Raw genomic sequence first — 20,096 nt, 5'->3', positions numbered from 1 at the left:
AAGGGTTACGTTTAGGGTTAGAATAAGGGTCAGGGTCAGGGTTACGTTTAGGGTTAGGATGAGGGTCAGGGTAAGGGTTACGTTTAGGGTTAGGATGAGTGTCAGGGTAAGGGTTACGTTTAGGGTTAGAATAAGTTCAGGGTAAGGGTTACGTTTAGGGTTAGAATAAGTGTCAGGGTAAGGGTTACGTTTAGGGTTAGAATAAGTTCAGGGTAAGGGTTACGTTTAGGGTTAGAATAAGGGTCAGGGTAAGGGTTACGTTTAGGGTTAGAATAAGTTCAGGGTAAGGCTTACGTTTAGGGTTAGGATGAGGGTTAAGGTGAGGGTTAGAGCTAGGGTTAGTAGATAGTTGAACATGTTGCTGATAGTGTGTAGAGCATCTACAGATGAACTATCCAAGTAAAGTTTTACCAACATTTCTAACTGTGTGACAATAAATCTGTAGAGCAGAATAACGAAAGCAAACCATTTCCAATAGTTTGAGAACAGAAGCTGTATTCTCTGTCTGCTACTCCAAAAGGCTGCTCGCTAATGAGCTCAATCTAACACAGAAACACTCAGGGGACCCTTTTTCTATTAGGGAAAAGCTGCAAAATCACCATGTAGCTAATTTGTCCCCTGGTGGGACACCTCAGTGAGACACCAGCTGCTCTGTGGCCCTCTATGCCCAGAGCCCATGGAAAATGTACTGTTAAACCACATAGACCCATGGAGGTCCCAAAGTTAAACCACGGAGACCCATGGAGGTCCCACTGTTAAACCACATAGAGACCCATGGAGGTCCCACTGTTAAGCCACATAGAGACCCATGGAGGTCCCACTGTTAAACCACATAGAGACCCATGGAGGTCCCACAGTTAAACCACATAGAGACCCATGGAGGTCCCACTGTTAAACCACATAGAGACCCATGGAGGTCCCACAGTTAAACCACATAGAGACCCATGGAGGTCCCACTGTTAAACCACAGAGACCCAAGCAGTCCCAGGGGTTGGATGGGCCATCAATGTTAAACCACACAAAAAATCAGGAGGTCTCCAGAATAAAATGTGGGAAGATCCTACAGTAGCTATAGTTACAGTAATTTTAATGACCACAGTCTTAGTCTCTTTAACAGTCAAAAAAGCTCCATGGGAATAAGTGTAATTAGATTTGAATTTATTACCGTACCTACCAGTCCACAGTCACTGAGCAATGGCTAATATTTCACATTTTTACAGCCTTTCCCAAATTGTATGGCCCTATTCAGGTTGAACGGACTGAAATATTCAATACTAAGTAAATGAGATATTGCTCAATGGTGGCCTGTGAACCTGGAGCGAGAGTCAGACACATCGTCTTGGATTGTAAAAAAAGATTTAACTAGGTTGTCCTGGGGGTCTCACCTCGTTTATGGCGACATAGTAGCGAGGCTTCTGGAACTGGGGCGCGTTGTCATTGCGATCCCTCACAACGATGCGCACCTCGTGTCGAATGATGCTCCCGACCAGCTCGTTGGTGCACTGGACCTGGACCACGATGGAATGGATGTAGGAGGGGGGCTAAGAGGGGGGGGAGCATAGTTTTCGAAGGAACCAAGGACAGCAGGGGACAGAGAGTCATTTGTCTCCTTTCAACTGGTTCACACTGAACAAAATGACTGGGATTGATGTGTAGAACATGTATAGAAAGTTATGCTTCAGATCAGACTATTACTATTCTATTATCATAAACTACGCTAACACCGGTACATAGCATATACCATTTAGCCAACGTTTCTATCCGGTGCACTGTTCAAAGTGTACAGTTCAGTGCATGTGCAGGACTTTTCTTTCAAGAATGGATAGGGTTTGTTGCTTGCACACTGTACATGTTTAATAGGAGAATGCAAAGAAACACAACGTGGCTACAGTATGCTGTGGAGCTTATTTTACCTCAGGGTGTATTTTGAAGGGAATGTAAATGTGTCGCTAACTTGCGGTGAACAGTTTTTTTCTTCTTTAGAGTAACCCAAACCCCACAGCAAAAACATATGAATAGTCATAGCGTGTTTGAATGCTTACATCTCGGTCGAGGGCCCTGCCGGTGCTGTTCAGGTAGAGCCTCTGTCTGACGGGGTCCAGTATTACCCAGTGGTTGTAGTTGTCTCGGAGGGAGAGAGAGATGGTTCTACCTGGGTCTTCTGCTCGGCCTTGGATTTGCATATTCTCAACCAAAAGCGTTCCTTATGAGACAAAAGAAAAAAGTGGTTCATTTGAAATGCAGCCAGGAGTTGATTGACAGAGCTGTGATAAATATACCTGCTGGGAGCAGGGTTTTCCCTAGGCAACATTCCCTTGTGTTGTTAATCTCACTCTTCTCGAGTGCTCTTTTACGAGCTATTGTTACGATCTTTCAGAAAAGCAGGAGTAGAGAGCAGTGTGCCCAGGAAAACAAAGATTCACACTCATAGAACTTATTTTCTGACAATGAAAACATTCTTATAGAAAAACCTCAACAACTGCTTGACTGAAATTTTTTCAAATCAAAGGAAACCATTTGAATGATACAAAACGTCTGAAAATATGTCTTAAACTATTGGTCTATAAAAACCAGGGAGGCGGCCAAGCTAAAATTACATTTGAGCTCTTGACGACCTTGTCTGAAACAGGCTATGCCTGCTTTCCCACACACACTTTGCTGCTGCAGTCCAGATAAGGACTAAGTGCCTGCCTGGTACCAAGCTTTGATGAAGCCCAAGCCTTAAGGTACTGCAGTCCATGTACATTAATTCTAATTCAGATAAGCACTGGCCAGTTCAGCCTCTGCTACTTACACAGTACCTGTATACATAAACATTTTTACATTTGAGCCATTTAGAAAACGCTCTTATCCAGAGCGAGTTACAAGAGAAATTAGGGTTAAGTGCCTCAAGGGCACCAGCAGATTTTTCACCTAGTCGGCTCGGTAGATTCAAACCAGTGACCTTCCGGTTACTGGCCCAACGCTCCTAACCACAAGGCTACACACACACACACACACCCACACACCTTTTCTGACATCAACTGTTGTGCAGTTGGAAAGGCAATCAAACCCATGTCAAGCCTACATCCAGTATGCAGCTAGGCCAGAGGGAAGTCAGGGGAAGAGCAGACAGGCCCACGTATCTCTTTCTCCTTTGCTAGCCACGTCATGGCTGGTCCAGTCTGCTGTGATGCGTCTCACACTAAAGCTCATGGACAGTTGGAGCCCACTCACTGATACAGAACCAGTCAAACGTTTGGACACACCTACTCATTCATGGGTGTTTTTCCTTATTTTTTACTATTTTCTATATTGTAGAATGTAGAAAACTATGAAATGGAATCATGTAGAAAGCAAAATTTTTTTAAACAAATCAAAAATATATTTTATATTTGAGATACTTCAAAGTAGCCACTCTTTGCCTTGATGACAGCTTTGCACACTCTTGGCATTTTCTCAACCAGCTTCATGAATAATTATTTTCCAACAGTCTTAAAGGAGTTCCCACATATGCTGAGCACTTGTTGGCTGCTTCCAACTCATCCCAAATCATTTCAATTGGGTTGAGGTTGGGTAATTGTGGAGGCCAGGTCATCTGATGCAGAACGCCATCACTCTCCTTCTTGGTCTTGGTGTTTCGGGTCATTGTCCTGTTGAAAAACAAATGATAGTCCCACTAAGCGCAAACCAGATGGGATGGCATATGGCTGTAGAATGCTGTGGTAGCCATGCTGGTTAAGTGTGCTTCGAATTCTAAATAAATCACTGACAGTGTCACCAGCAAAGCACCCCCACACCTCCTCCTCCATGCTTCACGGTGGGAACCACACATGTAGAGATCATCCATTCACCTACAGTGCCTTGCGAAAGTATTCGGCCCCCTTGAACTTTGCAACCTTTTGCCACATTTCAGGCTTCAAACATAAAGATATAAAACTGTATTTTTTTGTGAAGAATCAACAACAAGTGGGACACAATCATGAAGTGGAACGATATTTATTGGATATTTCAAACTTTTTTAACAAATCAAAAACTGAAAAATTGGTCTTGCAAAATTATTCAGCCCCTTTACTTTCAGTGCAGCAAACTCTCTCCAGAAGTTCAGTGAGGATCTCTGAATGATCCAATGTTGACCTAAATGACTAATGATGATAAATACAATCCACCTGTGTGCAATCAAGTCTCCGTATAAATGCACCTGCACTGTGATAGTCTCAGAGGTCCGTCAAAAGCGCAGAGAGCATCATGAAGAACAAGGAACACACCAGGCAGGTCCGAGATACTGTTGTGAAGAAGTTTAAAGCCGGATTTGGATACAAAAAGATTTCCCAAGCTTTAAACATCCCAAGGAGCACTGTGCAAGCGATAATATTGAAATGGAAGGAGTATCAGACCACTGCAAATCTACCAAGACCTGGCCGTCCCTCTAAACTTTCAGCTCATACAAGGAGAAGACTGATCAGAGATGCAGCCAAGAGGCCCATGATCACTCCGGATGAACTGCAGAGATCTACAGCTGAGGTGGGAGACTCTGTCCATAGGACAACAATCAGTCGTATATTGCACAAATCTGGCATTTATGGAAGAGTGGCAAGAAGAAAGCCATTTCTTAAAGATATCCATAAAAAGTGTCATTTAAAGTTTGCCACAAGCCACCTGGGAGACACACCAAACATGTGGAAGAAGGTGCTCTGGTCAGATGAAACCAAAATTGAACTTTTTGGCAACAATGCAAAACGTTATGTTTGGCGTAAAAGCAACACAGCTGAACACACCATCCCCACTGTCAAACATGGTGGTGGCAGCATCATGGTTTGGGCCTGCTTTTCTTCAGCAGGGACAGGGAAGATGGTTAAAATTGATGGGAAGATGGATGGAGCCAAATACAGGACCATTCTGGAAGAAACCCTGATGGAGTCTGCAAAAGACCTGAGACTGGGACAGAGATTTGTCTTCCAACAAGACAATGATCCAAAACATAAAGCAAAATCTACAATGGAATGGTTCAAAAATAAACATATCCAGGTGTTAGAATGGCCAAGTCAAAGTCCAGACCTGAATCCAATCGAGAATCTGTGGAAATAACTGAAAACTGCTGTTCACAAATGCTCTCCATCCAACCTCACTGAGCTCGAGCTGTTTTGCAAGGAGGAATGGGAAAAAATGTCAGTCTCTCGATGTGCAAAACATAGACATACCCCACGCGACTTACAGCTGTAATCGCAGCAAAAGGTGGCGCTACAAAGTATTAACTTAAGGGGGCTGAATAATTTTGCACGCCCAATTTTTCAGTTTTTGATTTGTTAAAAAAGTTTGAAATATCCAATAAATGTCGTTCCACTTCATGATTGTGTCCCACTTGTTGTTGATTCTTCACAAAAAAATACAGTTTTGTTTTATATCTTTATGTTTGAAGCCTGAAATGTGGCAAAAGGTCGCAAAGTTCAAGGGGGCCGAATACTTTCGCAAGGCACTGTACTCTGCGTCTCACAAAGACACAGCGGTTGGAACCAAAAATTGCACATTTGGACTCATTTCACAGATTTCACAGGTCTAATGTCCATGTGTCCACACAATGTGTGCTTCTTGGCACAAGCAAGTCTCTTCTTTTTATTGGTGTCCTTTAGTAGTGGTTTCTTTGCGGTCACAACTTGCAGACTTGTTTACGTGCTGCTGTACGTTTTGTTGCCAACCTTACTTTGCTACCAACTTCACGGTTTTTACTTTTTAATTACAGTTTGTATTTTTAGTTTTTCCCCTCACTCAACTTTTTTTTCATTCAACTTTTTCACTCCGGACGTTTTATCTGGACATGGTTTGTCAGGGCTTCCAACAGCCGAAGCTAAGTAGCAACATTAACATGATGCCTTCTAATTGCAGTCGCTGTAATATACAGGAGAACAATCGCCTTACGGCGAGGATAGCTGTGCTGCAAGCCAAGCTTCAGACGCAATCGCTAGCCAAGGGTAATTTCAGTGTAGGAAAGGATGAAACAGCGTCTATGCCACCAGTAAGTACAGATAGTAACGTTAGTATAAATCCCCTCGCACGGTCCCCGCAGCCGGACAACTTTCTCATGGCTTCTGGAGGGAAATGCTGTAGGAATGCTCAACCGGTGTCGCTCATTCAGCCAACAGAAACTTTCAACCGGTTCTCCCCATTAAGCAGCGAGTCGGAGTCAGAGGCTGAGCCTTCTCTGGTCTCTACTCCACCCGTTACGGGCTAATCTGAAGATGGTGCTGGCTAAAGCTAAAACTGCCGAGTGTAGAGAATATAGAGATATTGTTATCCACATCGGCACCAACGATGTTAGGATGAAACAGTCAGAGGACACCAAGCGCAACATAGCTTCAGCGTTTAAATCGCCTAGAAAGATGTGTCAGCATCGAGTAATTGTCTCTGGCCCCCTCCCAGTTAGGGGGAGTGATGAGCTCTACAGCAGTCACACAATTCAATCGCTGGTTGAAACTGTTTTCTCCCCCTCCCAAAATATAGAATTTGTAGATAATTGGCCCTCTTTCTGGGACTCACCCACAAACAGGACCAAGCCTGGCCTGTTGAGGAGTGATGGACTCCATCCTAGCTGGAGGGGTGCTCTCATCTTATCTACGAACATAAACAGGGCTCTAACTCCCCTAGCTCCACAATGAAATGGGTTGCAAGCCAGACAGCAGGTTGTTAGCCAGCCTGCCAGCTTAGTGGAGTCTGCCACTAGCACAGTCAGTTTAGTCAGCTCAGCTATCCCCATTGAGATCGTGTCTGTGCCTCGACTTGGGTTGGGCAAAACTAAACACGGCAGTGTTCGCCTTAGAAATCTCCTCCTCCATTCCTGCCATTATTGAAAGAGATCGTGATACCTCACATCTCAACATTAGATCTCTCACTTCAAAGGCAGTTATAGTCAATGAACTAATCACTTATCATAATCTTGATGTGATTGGCCTGACTGAAACATGGTTTAAGCCTGATGAATTGACTGTGTTATGAGGTCTCACCTCCTGGTTACACTAGTGACCATATCCCCCGTGCATCCCGCAAAGGCAGAGGTGTTGCTAACATTTACGATTGCACATGTCAATTTACAAAAAAAAAGGCCATTTCATCTTTTGAGCTTCTAGTCATGAAATCTATGCAGCCTACTCAATCACTTTTTATAGCTACTGTTTACAGGCCTCCTGGGCCATATACAGCGTTCCTCACTGAGTTCCCTGAATTCCTATCAGACCTTGTAGTCATAGCAGATAATATTATATTTTTTGGTGACTTTAATATTCACATGGAAAAGTCCACAGACCCACTCCAAAAGGCTTTCGGAGCCATCATCGGGTTTTGTCCAACATGTCTCTGGACCTACTCACTGCCACAGTCATACTCTGGACCTAGTTTTGTCCCATGGAATAAATGTTGTGGATCTTAATGTGTTTCCTCATAATCCTGGAATATCAGACCACCATTTTATTAAGTTTGCAATCGCAACAAATATTATGCTCAGACCCCAACCAAGGAGCATCAAAAGTTGTGCTATAAATTCTCAGACAACACAAAGATTCCTTGATGCCCTTCCAGACTCCCTATGCCTACCCAAGGACGTCAGATGACAAAAATCAGTTAACCACCTAACCGAGGAACTCAATTTAACCTTGCGCAATACCCTAGATGAAGTTGGATCCCTAAAAACATTTGTCATAAGAAACTAGCTCCCTGGTATACAGAAAATACCGAGCTCTGAAGCAAGCTTCCAGAAAATTGGAACAGAATTGGCGCCACACCAAACTGGAACTCTTCCGACTAGCTTGGAAAGACAGTACCGTGCAGTATCGAAGAGCCCTCACTGCTGCTCGATCATCCTATTTTTTCAACTTAATTGAGGAAAATAAGAACAATCCAAAATGTATTTTTGATACTGTCGCAAACTAAAAAGCAGCATTCCCCAAGAGAGGATGGCTTTCACTTCAGCAGTAATAAATTCATGAACTTCTTTGAGTAAAAGATCATAATCATTAGAAAGCAAATTATGGACTCCTCTTTAAAGCTGCGTATTCCTCCAAAGCTCAGTTGTACTGAGTCTGCACAACTCTGCCATGACCTAGGATCAAGGGAGACACTAGTGTTTTAGTACTATATCTCTTAACACAATGATGAAAATAATCATGGCCTCTAAACCTTCAAGCTGCATACTGGACCCTATTCCAACTAAACTACTGAAAGAGCTGCTTCCTGTGTTTGGCCCTCCTATGTTGAACATAATAAACTTATCTCTATCCACGAGATGTGCACAAAACTCACTAAAAGTGGCAGTAATAAAGCCTCTCTCGAAAAAGCCAAACCTTGACCCAGAAAATAAAAAAAACTATCGACCTATATCGAATCTTCCATTTCTCTCAACATTTTTAGAAAAAGCTGAAGACAAACAATGTATACGAAATGCTTCAGTCTGGTTTTAGACCCCATCATAGCACTGAGACTGCACTTGTGAAGGTGGTAAATTACCTTTTAATGGCGTCAGACCGAGGCTCTGCATCTGTCCTCGGGCTCCTAGACCTTAGTGCTGCTTTTGATACCATCGATCACCACATTCTTTTGGAGAGATTGGAAACCCAAATTGGTATACACGGACAAGTTCTGGCCTGGTTTAGATCTTATCTGTCGGAAAGATATCAGTTTGTCTCTGTGAATGGTTTGTCCTCTGACAAATCAACTGTAAATGTCAGTGTTCCTCAAGGTTCCGTTTTAGGACCACTATTGTTTTCACTATATATTTTACCTCTTGGGGATGTCATTCGAAAACATAATGTTAACTTTCACTGCTATGCGGATGACACACAGCTGTATATTTTGATGAAACATGGTGAAGCCCCAAAATTGCCCTCGCTAGAAGCCTGTGTTTCAGACATAAGGAAGTGGATGGCTGCAAACGTTCTACTTTTAAACTCGGACAAAACAGAGATGCTTGTTCTATGTCTCAAGAAACAAAGAGATCTTCTGTTGAATCTGACAATTAATCTTAATGGTTGTACAGTCGTCTCAAATAAAACTGTGAAGGACCTCAGCGTTACTCTGGACCCTGATGGCTCTTTTGACGAACATATCAAGACTGTTTCAAGGACAGTTTTTTTCCATCTACGTAACATTGCAAAAATCTGAAACTTTCTGTCCAAAAATGATGCAGAAAAATTAATCCATGCTTTTCTTACTTCTAGGTTAGACTACTGCAATGCTCTACCTTCCGGCTACCCGGATAAAGCACTAAATAAACTTCAGTTAGTGCTAAATACTACTGCTAGAATCCTGACTAGAACCAAAAAATTTGATCATATTACTCCAGTGCTAGCCTCAATACACTAGCTTCATGTTAAGGCTATGGCATATTTCAAGGTTTTATTGCTAACCTACAAAGCATTACATGTGCTTGCTCCTACCTATCTTTCCGATTTGGTCCTGCCGTACATACCTACACGTACGCTACGGTCACAAGACGCAGGCCTCCTAATTGTCCCTAGAATTTCTAAGCAAACAGCTGGAGGCAGGGCTTTCTCCTATAGAGCTCAATTGTTATGGAATGGTCTGCCTACCCATGTGAGAGATGCAGACTCGGTCTCAACCTTTAAGTCTTTACTGAAGACTCATCTCTACAGTAGGTCATATGATTGAGTGTAGTCTGGCCCAGGAGTGTGAAGGTGAACGGAAAGGCTCTGGAGCAACGAACCGCCCTTGCTGTCTCTGCCTAGCCGGTTCCCCTCGCTCCACTGGGATTCTCTGCCTCTAACCCTATTACAGGGGCTGAGTCACGGGCTTACTGGTGCTCTTCCATGACGTCCCTAGGAGGGGTGCGTCACTTGAGTGGGTTGAGTCAATGATGTGGTCTTCCTGTCTGGGTTGGCGCCACCCCTTGGGTTGTGCCGTGGGGGAGATATTCGTGGGCTATACTCAGCCTTGTCTCAGGGTAGTAAGTTGGTGGTTGAAGATATCCTTCTAGTGGTATGCTTTGGCAAAGTGGGTGGGGTTATATCCTGCCTGTTTGGCCCTGTCTGGGGGTATCATCGGATGGGGCCACAGTGTCTCCTGACCCCTCCTGTCTCAGCCTCCAGTATTTATGCTGCAGTAGTTTATGTGTCGGGGGGCTAGGGTCATTCTGTTATATCTGGAGTACTTCTCCTGTCTTATCCGGTGTCCTGTGTGATTTTAAGTATGCTCTCTCTAATTCTCTCTTTCTTTCTCTCGGAGGACCTGAGCCCTAGGACCATGCCTCAGGACTACCTGGCATGATGACTCCTTGCTCTGCCAAGTCCACCTGGCCGTGCTGCTGCTCCATTTTCAACTGTTCTGCCTGTGGCTATGGAGCCCTGACCTGTTCACCGGACATGCTACCTGTCCCAGGACTGCTGTTTTCAACTCTCTACAGACAGCAGGAGCGGTAGAGACACTCTCAATGATTGGCTATGAAAAGCCAACTGACATTTACTCCTGAGGTGCTGACTTTTTGCACCCTCGACAACTACTGTGATTATTATTATTTGACCATGCTGGTCATTGATGAACATTTGAACATCTTGGCCATGTTCTGTTATAATCTCCATCCGGCACAGCCAGAAGAGTACTGGCCACCCCTCATAGCCTGGTTCCTCTCTAGGTTTCTTCCTAGGTTTTGGCCTTTCTAGGGAGTTTTTCCTAGTCACCGTGCTTCTACACCTGCATTGTTTGCTGTTTGGGGTTTTAGGCTGGGTTTCTGTACAGCACTGATATATTAGCTGATGCAAGAAGGGCTATATAAATACAATTCGACCATGAAGGCCTGATTCACGCAGTCTCCTCTGAACAGTTGGTGTTGAGATGTGTCTGTTACTTGAACTCTGAAGCATTTCTTTGGGCTGCAATTTCTGAGGCTGTTAACTCTAATGAACTTGTCCCCTGCAGCAAAGGTAACTCTGGGTCTTCCATTCCTTTGGCGGTTCTCATGAGAGCCAGTTTCATCACGGCGCTTGATGGTTATGGCGACCGCACTTGAAGAAACTTTCAAATTTCTTGACATTTTCCAGATTGACTGACCTTCATGTCTTAAAGTAATGATGGACTGTCGTTTCTCTTTGTTCATTTAAGCTGTTCTTGCCATAATATGGACTTGGTCTTTTATCAAATAGGGCTATCTTCTGTCTACCACCCCTACCTTGTCACAACACAACTGATTGGCTCAAACCGAAGGAAATTAAGAAGGAAAATAATTCTACAAGGCACACCTGTTCATTTAAATGCATTCTAGGTGACTACCAAATGAAGCTGGTTGAGTGAATGCCAAGAGTGTGCAAAGCTGTCATCAAGGCAAAGGGTGGCTACTTTGAGGAATCTACATTTTTCCTTTGCCAAGGTAATCCATCCACCAGACAGGTGTGGCATATCAAGAAGCTGATTAAACAGCACAATCATTGCACATGTGCACCTTGTGCTGGGGACAAGAAAAGGCCACTCTAAAATGTGCAGTATTGTCACACTAAACAATGCCAAAGATGTCTCAAGTTTTGAGGGTGTGTGAAATTGGCATGCTGACTGCATGAATGTCCATCAGAGCTGTTGCTAGAGTATTTCATGCTAATTTATCTACCATAAGCCACCCCCAACGTCGTTTTACAGGATTTGGCAGTACGTACAACTGGCCTCACAATCGCAGACCACGTACATGTATGGTGTCGTGTGGGCGAGCCATTTGCCGAAGTCAACGTTGTGAACAGAGTGCCCCATGGTGGCAGTATGGTTAGGCATAAGCTATGCACAATGAACACAATTGCATTTTATCAATGGCAATTTGAATGCATATCTGTATTCCCAGTCATGTGAAACCCATAGATTAAGGCCTAATTAATTGATTTACTCATATTAAATGTAACTAAGTAAAATCAAATAAATGGTGTTTATATTTTTGTTCAGTATACATAGCTTTGTTATTGTTATTTATTCTGTTACTATTTTCTATTTTCATTCTCACATTTTCTTACCTTTTAACTATGCATTGTTGGGAAAGGGCTCGTAATTAAGCATTTCATAGTAAAGTCTACACTGTTGTATTCTCCGCATTTGACAAATACATTTTGACTTGAGTAGTTAACCTCAGGCTGGCTCCATCCAGCCTCTAGCAGCTCTGGCTGAGTGACCTGGAGTAGCTCTGCTTAGCTAGCAGAACTTTGCAAGAAAGACAGATGAAATGTACAGATGAACACGACTCTCCAACCTCACGACTCTCCTTGACTGTATGACTGTTCTTAGTGCACAGTAAAAACAGCTGGTTTTTTTTCTACATTAAGTGTCATAGAGTCAGAAGTTTTCCTATCAAGGCACAGCAGGCTACAAGGACTGATAAATAACCTGCCATTTTTACACTGAGGCGCAGTTTAATGCAAACACATATTTGAGGATTACCGTTGCTGTATGTTGACAGTATATGGGAATGTGAAAGCCACAACTTGTGCTTGAAGCAGTTTACTATCGTGTTTGAAGCATGTTTCTGACAACAGACTAGAATGCTTGGCTATGTAGAATTTGAATAAGCACGAGTGTGTGTACGGCGTACGATCAAGATTGGATTTACATTAGTGTGCATGCTACCAAAACCCTGTCACCTTCAGTACTTCTTTCATTTACATTTTCCATGGCTCTTTTTTATTTTTTAACTATAGTTGGTTCCTACATAAATTCCTTAATACAATTTTTATGTTGCCTGATTGGAAAACCAGGGTCCCTGCAGACAGAGATCCTCAAAGATCTGCATGTTCAATCAACAGACGACCGACCACACACACACACACACACACACCCTTAGGTTTGCAACTGTCTCTTAAAGTTGAACTCACCGCCCGTTTGCTTTTGTTTTGGCGGGATGTGCTGAATGTTGCTGTTGAGGTAACTAGGTACAATGTACTTCTCCACCAATACAATAGTAACTGTTTACCAGTGAAGACCATGTGAAGTGGGAACAATGCACGTAACTAAGTCAATATCTACAGGGAAAAAACGAAAGAGAATTACAAGCTGAGCTGAGAAAGGTTAATAGGTTTTGTTTTTACATTTACTAGATGAAGAGAGCGTAAGGAATTCGCACAAGTAAACATCCCAAATTTCTATGAGAAACTGGGGTGAGACTTGGTTCACAGGCTGCATCATTACTCTAATGTGCTAAGGGACTCTTCTTCCTTGTGATTGCGTTCATTTAAAATGTTTGATGACAGACAATATGTTTCACTCGTTCATTTGCTGGACAGAATAAGTACAAATATCTGCAATTTCCCAACTGTGATGCACGTGTCAGACAGACACACCAATGGACAAAATGTCAATCTCCACTGGAATCCTCGCCAGATCAAGTCATCAATTTGAAAGATACCAAAAGCAGAAGTGTTGGGCTTTCCCGGAAGTTCAGCTATCGGTGCTGGAACATTTCCATTCGTTACACATCTACACATTATTCATGTCTTCCTTATCACTCTCTAATCGTACCTCCTTCCCTGCTATGTTTGTGTACAGCAGCCAGATGGTTGTTATTCTACACTGATGGTTAAAGAACACATTAGTGGCTGATGCCGATGGTGTTTGAGTTACAGTACAGGTACAGACTGCACTCCCTGTTCTCCGGCAGCTGTAGGCTGACATTTGACTAGCAGTGAGCGGAGTCGTGCGGGTCCCTCAGCAGCTGGCAAATGGGATGGCATCTTGGCAGCCTGACATGGTCCTGCAAGCTGGCAGAGCACCTGTGACTGGTGACGTAGATTGGGGGGAAGCTTGGCTTGGCTCTCTGTCTGATCATACTGGGCTCCAGCCTCCAGGACACAGGGAGAAGGTTGCTGCTGGGTCAGGCTGGCGGTTTACACATTAACACAATGTTCCCATTCACCCCATGCAGAGAAAGCATATACAGTAGGACAGGCAGCAGAGACACTGATGTTGGTCCATTATCTCTTTTGGAATTGCCCAGACAGAGTAGAGTACCCTCATTGGCAGGGATATTTTGTTAGTAGGCATACTGCTATTGGGCATATTGTTGGGGGATGTAAATAACTGCACATCACCCGACGTCAATCTCAAGCTTTTTATATGGAATAACTGAGACCACAAAATCCTGACGGTTATTGAATAAATTCCTTACATCTGAGCTATAGAGTGCCTGTCTAAGGTATATTATTTTATTCTTATAAATACCAGAGACCATGGCATGGAATGTAAGCATTTACAATCGCCTATCATTGTCAGTGGGGTTTTAGTCACACACAGTATAGAAGGCCTTGCAGTTTGAGAGAAAAGCCTATAGGAGTGATCAACTAGTTTGTCGTAACTGTCATAACTGATCAAGTACTAGACGTCTGATCTGCTCGGCTGCTCTCTCTATAGATGGGTTGGATGACAACGTCACGAAAACGATGTGCACGCCTCCATGGGGCAGAAGGCAGCCTGTTGTCATGATTCTGGTTGGCCAGATTGCTGGCAAGAATGACAAGAAACTGCCATGTGGGGAATCGCAAGTGGCTCATCTCAGCTTGTTTTATCATGTTGTTGATACCATGTCTTGTATAGCTTACAAGTTGTCAACAATCTAAGCCAACCTCATCTGTTTTGCCCCGTTGTTGCTAAACAACCAACCCGTCTACAGCTCCATAAAAAAAAGCCCCTACAGCATACACAGTCTTTCAATTTCACTCGGCAAACCTGATCCAATGACCTGCAATCTATTTTCCTTCTGTGAGGGTTATCCCACTCCCCGACGTACCGAAATCACAAACGTTGTTTTGCCTCTTGACGCACATCAGCATTTGTTGTGATACCGTCAAGGCGAAGACAAACGTGCACGTGTTGTTCGTTTCTACATACACCGTGGTGATGAACAGTTCTCAAAAGAAGAACACGGTACAGCAGATTCCCAGTCTGTTGCACGTGGCAAAAGCAAAATACATACAAATACATTGTTTTTAGCGTGTAAATGTATTTTATGTTGCGTATGACGTCTGCGGATCATTGATGAGATATCAACCGTGTTATACATAGGCTTAATACCGTATGACAATTATAAATCAAGGTTATACTTTATACAGGTCAAATGTTTTATTTAAAAGAGGGAGAACTTTTGCTTCACATATTTTCCCTTCAATTGAATCCAAGGAAATATATGTTTTTGGCCATTGACAATGATAATAAATAGTCTATTTCGCCCCGACATTACTTGACAAGTCAGCAACTCTGGCCCGGAGGAGTCTGAAGATTAATATTACATGAGTAAAATCAAATGGGCGTATTAGGGGTGAGGGGGGGGGGGGGGGTTAGATTTCCTGCAGGATGTACTGGTAGATTAAATAAGCTCTTCACAAAACATTAGGGAGGGAGCGAGTCAACGTGACCAATGGTGACCGACACAGTACAGCCTTGTACATCGTCTTCATCTCCGAGGCTCCATCTGCTTCTAGAAATAAATGGTGCATTGTGGGATGTGGGACCAGACACGCTAGAGTACATGTATGAGGTAATGATCCAAGTGTGTCCGGGGGCAATGTCCGTTTGTGATATTTTCTACCATCACCATGAAGCCTAAAGACATTTTTCACTTTCAAAACCCCTAACCTGAGGACAATTGGACATGGTCCCCATAAACTGGCCTAAATATTGTACCCTCTGCTGCAACTGCTAGTACTACAGTCCTTAAAGGACCTGACCACTACCATTCCACGAGCCTGGGACTACTTTGGTCTAATCAAGAAACATAGTCCAAGGCTCTAGCTAGGTCTCATAGAACTGTGAGCACAATGCCAATCTGTCGGTCTACCTTTCCAGAATGAAATAGAGCCGTGGCTGGCAGAGAGTCCTAATGCAAACCCCAACGCAGTCTGGGAAGAAAGGGGACACAGGCAGCAACAACACAGGTTCTCAATCACTGAATGATAGCACTGCTCATAAACAGTACAGACCTGGGTAAAGATGCTTATCCTCCCTGAGTGGCAGGTGATCGGGACAAAAGGGTTTTAGGGTAATGTTTCATGTTATGTATTACTGTAAAGATATGTATTGCTCGAATCTGACTGGAACGGCATAACTGGTATTGCATAACCAACTTCAAAATATTTCCAAAATGTTACAGTTGCCACATTATAGGGATAATAAAATACGAGTGGAGTTAAGAGGTGAGGAAGTAACCAGGAGAAGAAGGAAGTGTAAAAAATTGATTACAATTTGAGGTGAGAAAAGAGTGCCCCGTTCAGTAGCTAACCAGGACTGGTTGTCCTCCATTCCATCTCCTCCTTCCCCATTTCAATAGTCCAGTCCTGGTCATCTTTTCTGCCTGATACCTATCCCTTAGCATGGTGTACTGTATGTAATCGCATGGAGTTTTAAAAATGGCATCGAGATCTGGTACCAGACTACCTATGCCCTGCCTCTTTTGACTCTGTCCCTCTCAGAAGCTCCCCTTCACACTCAGTACTGTCCTATTAGATCAATGACCCCTGTCCTTCCTCGTGATGTCACAGTTGATTCCTATCCCTCTCGTTACCTGACCCCGCCCCCTTCTCGTCACCTTTGTCTCCTGTGCTATTGGGTGTACACTCAAGAAGGGACCTTGAAATGGACCCCAGGGTTGCTGATCTGCTAACCACCTCTCTCCTGCCTCATAGGCCATAGTGTGTGTGTGTGTGTGTGTGTGGGTGGGAGGGAGGGAGGGAGGGAATACCTCACTACTGCATGACCCTCAGGTGCACCTCCATCACACTCACTGGCCCCACACCTCAGATTCCATCATCCACACCTGACACTCGCCACTGTGCCTCGACATTAAAAGACCATAGGAGAGCAAAATTCATCTAGCAACGAACCCCATGTTACAGTGTCTATTGTTTTTATCCCAGTTGAATTTGTAGAGAAATACAGAACAATTGTCAAAGTCTGCTAAGGTTATATCTTCAAATGACACTTTAGGTTTATATGACTTGGCAATCATACATAAAATTGTCCCTTTATAATAAAAAGTTGTCAGGGCTATAACTTTATTAATTTCCTATTAAATGACTTTCCAGCTGTCGGAACGGAGTGAAGTACACCTGAAAAAAACTCATGAATTTGCTGAGACAAGCCGAAGTTTTAAGGAAATGGGTTCACAAATTTACAGCTGACCTGATTTGCTTTCATTTTAGAGTGAAATCTTTACGGTGTCTGCAGAAAGGTCTATTCTCCAAATTCATCTCACAGAACAGTGATTTTGGCAACACTCCCTCTCTGTCTCTAGCTGGAAAAGGATGATTGAATTCAACTTCGGGGAGAATGATAATATTGCTATGTTAATCTGTGTGATACACAGCACTTGGTTTGTGGTCCGTCACTGTTTTTCCAAAGCTTAGACGTGTTTCTTTATGCCTGCACAAGGAAGCAAACTCTCTGAAATTCAAAAGGGGGACCCATGAAATCAATGTTATTGAATAAATAAATTGACTGTGGATCAGTGAACAACTACAAACATACTATATAAGAAATATCCTGGTGCCAATCTAAAATATATTCTCGACAGCAATTGCTTCGGATAGGGCATGGCTTAAACTACATAACATGTGATTTCTTATGCTGAGGCATGGTTCATCCATTAAGTGAAGAGTTAAAGGCGCTTTCACGCAGTATGGGGTGAAAATCACAGGTAAATTACTGTTTCACGAGGAACAAATTCCCTTAAATCCTCTGACCTTGGAAAATATACAGTTGAACTAAAGAGCTTTTCAATGCAAACATTCTGACTCCTGCACAAAACCTCTCTCCCAAAAATAATTATGCTCGATTAAATGCATACTTTACAATGGTATGAAATTCATGCTCTACGAATACAAATTAGCCCTGGCTTTGATACTGCAAGTCAAATTAGAAAATTATTGTTGTCAATCAATAATGTGAAACCAGATGGAAAACTACTTAGGATGGTAGCGGACTATATTGCCACTCCTGTTATCTTTCATCTGTGCCTGGAGAAAGTGTTTGTCCTCAGACCTGGAGGGAAAATATTATTCCGCTACCCAAGAATGGTAAAGCGTCCTTTACTGGTTCGAACAGCCAACCAATCAGCAAACTTTTGGATTTTTATTGTTGTTGATACAGTGCTGTTCCATGTGAACAAATTAACAATGTACTTTCAGCATGCTTATAGAGAAGGGCATTCAACATGTACTGCACTGACACAAATTACTGATGATTGGCTAAAATACATTTATAATAAAGAGGATTGTGGGAGTTGTATGGTTTTACTTAACGCAGAATTAAATATTATTGACCATAATCTGTTACTGGATAAACCTATGTGAAATGGCTTTACATCCTCTACCATAATCATGGGATGAGAGCAATCTATCCAACAGAACACAGAGGGTTCTCTTTCATGGAAGCTTCTCCAATATAAAACATTAGTGTGGTGTTCTGCAAGGAAGCTGTCTCGGTAATTTACTGTTCTCTATTTTTACTAATGATCTACCACTAGCCTTTAACAAAGCCTGTATGTCTATGTACGCTGATGATTCAACATTATACCCATCAGCAACCACAGCAAGTGAAATCACAGCAACCCTAAACAAATAGTTGCAGTCAGTTTTAGAATGGGTGGCTAGTAATGAACTAGTCCTGAATATATCTAAAACTAAAAGCAGAGGTATGGAAGGGCTGTGTGTGGTAACGAGATACTCAGCATTTTTAAAACAACAGTCAACCAAACAAGTCTTGCAGGCTCTAGTTTGATCTAATCTTGAATATTGCCCGGTGCTGCAAAAAAGGACCTAGAAAAGCTGCATCTGGCCCAGAACAGAGCAGCACATCTAGCCCGTCAATGCACACAGAGGACTAATGTCAACAGTAGGCATGTCAGTCGCTCTTGGCTCAAAGTAGAAGAGAGATTGATTGCATCAATTCTTGATTTTGTGAGAATGTACTGAAAAATCCAAATTGTCTGTGTAATCAACTTACATATAGCTCTGACAGGAAACATACAGTATTATATAGAGCCATGATTGAATGGAACTCCCTTCCATCTCATGTAGACAAGGGGCGGCAGGTAGCCTAGTGGTTAGAACGGTAGTAGTGGTTTCTTTGCAGAAATTCGACCACGAAGGTCGGTTTCACGCAGTATCCTCTGAACAGCTGATGTTGAGATGTGTCTGTTACTTGAACTCTATGAAGCCTTTATTTGGGCTGCACACCTGTTAATTGAAATGCATTCCAGGTGATGAAGCTGGTTGAGAGAATGCCAAGAGTGTGCAAAGCAGTCATCAAGGCAAAGGATGACTATTTGAAGAATCTCAAATAGAAAATATATTTTGATTTGTTTAAAACTTTTTTGTAAACTACATGATTCCATGTGTTATTTCATAGTTATGTCTTCACAATGTAGAAAATAGTAAAAAATAAAAGAAAAACCCTTGAATGAGTAGGTGTTCTAAAACCTTTAACTGGTATTGTGTAAATAAATAAATAAATAAATAAATGTATTTATTTATTTATTTATTTATTTATTAGGGCCATTCCCCCCAGAAATGTCCGGGAACTTGCAGGTGACTTGGTGGAAGAGTGGGGTAACATCTCACAGCAAGAACTGGAAAATGTGTCGCAGTCCATGAGGAGGAGATGCACTGCAGTACTTAATGCAGCTGGTGGCCACACCAGACACTGACTGTTACTTTTGATTTTGACCACCCTTTGTTCAGGGACACATTATTCAATTTCTGTTCGTCACGTCTGTGTAACGATTGTCTTCATCTTCTGATGAGGAATAGGATGGATCGGACCAATGCGCAGGGTGGTAAGTGTTCATGTTATATTTATTAGAACAGAAACACTAAACAAAATAACAAATAGAGTGAAATGAAAACGAAACAGTCCTGTAAGGTGAAGCAACACAAAACAGAAAACAACTACCACCACCCAGTGGGAAAACAGGCTGCCTAAGTATGGTTCTCAATCAGAGACAACGATTGACAGCTGCCTCTGATTGGGAACCATACCCGGCCAAAACCAGAAATACAAAACATAGAATACCCACCCCAACTCACGCCTTGACCAAACTAAAATAGAGACATAAAAAAGGAACTAAGGTCAGGACGTAACAGTCTGTGGAACTTGTTCAGTTT

The 20,096-nt window shown here is 42.7% G+C and overlaps 1 protein-coding gene across 7 annotated transcripts in view; it reads right to left on the bottom strand.

Annotated features, from left to right (window-relative positions):
* pcdh15b (protocadherin-related 15b) overlaps positions 1–20,096 on the bottom strand; it is a 215,080-nt gene that overhangs the window by 142,490 nt on the left and 52,494 nt on the right. For all 7 annotated transcript variants that reach the window (XM_036955811.1, XM_036955813.1, XM_036955814.1 and 4 more), the window contains 2 exons: positions 2,043–2,203; positions 1,386–1,541 (listed from right to left, as the gene is read on the bottom strand). In XM_036955811.1, the coding sequence (XP_036811706.1) occupies positions 1,386–1,541; positions 2,043–2,203 (317 nt within the window). The remainder of the gene's footprint in view (positions 1–1,385; positions 1,542–2,042; positions 2,204–20,096) is intronic.

The sequence above is a fragment of the Oncorhynchus mykiss genome, chromosome 20 (assembly GCF_013265735.2).
Source record: "Oncorhynchus mykiss isolate Arlee chromosome 20, USDA_OmykA_1.1, whole genome shotgun sequence".
Taxonomy (NCBI): Eukaryota; Metazoa; Chordata; class Actinopteri; order Salmoniformes; family Salmonidae; genus Oncorhynchus; species Oncorhynchus mykiss.
The sequence above is the reverse complement of the archived record's forward strand: the minus strand, read 5'-3'. Positions and strand labels throughout refer to the sequence as shown.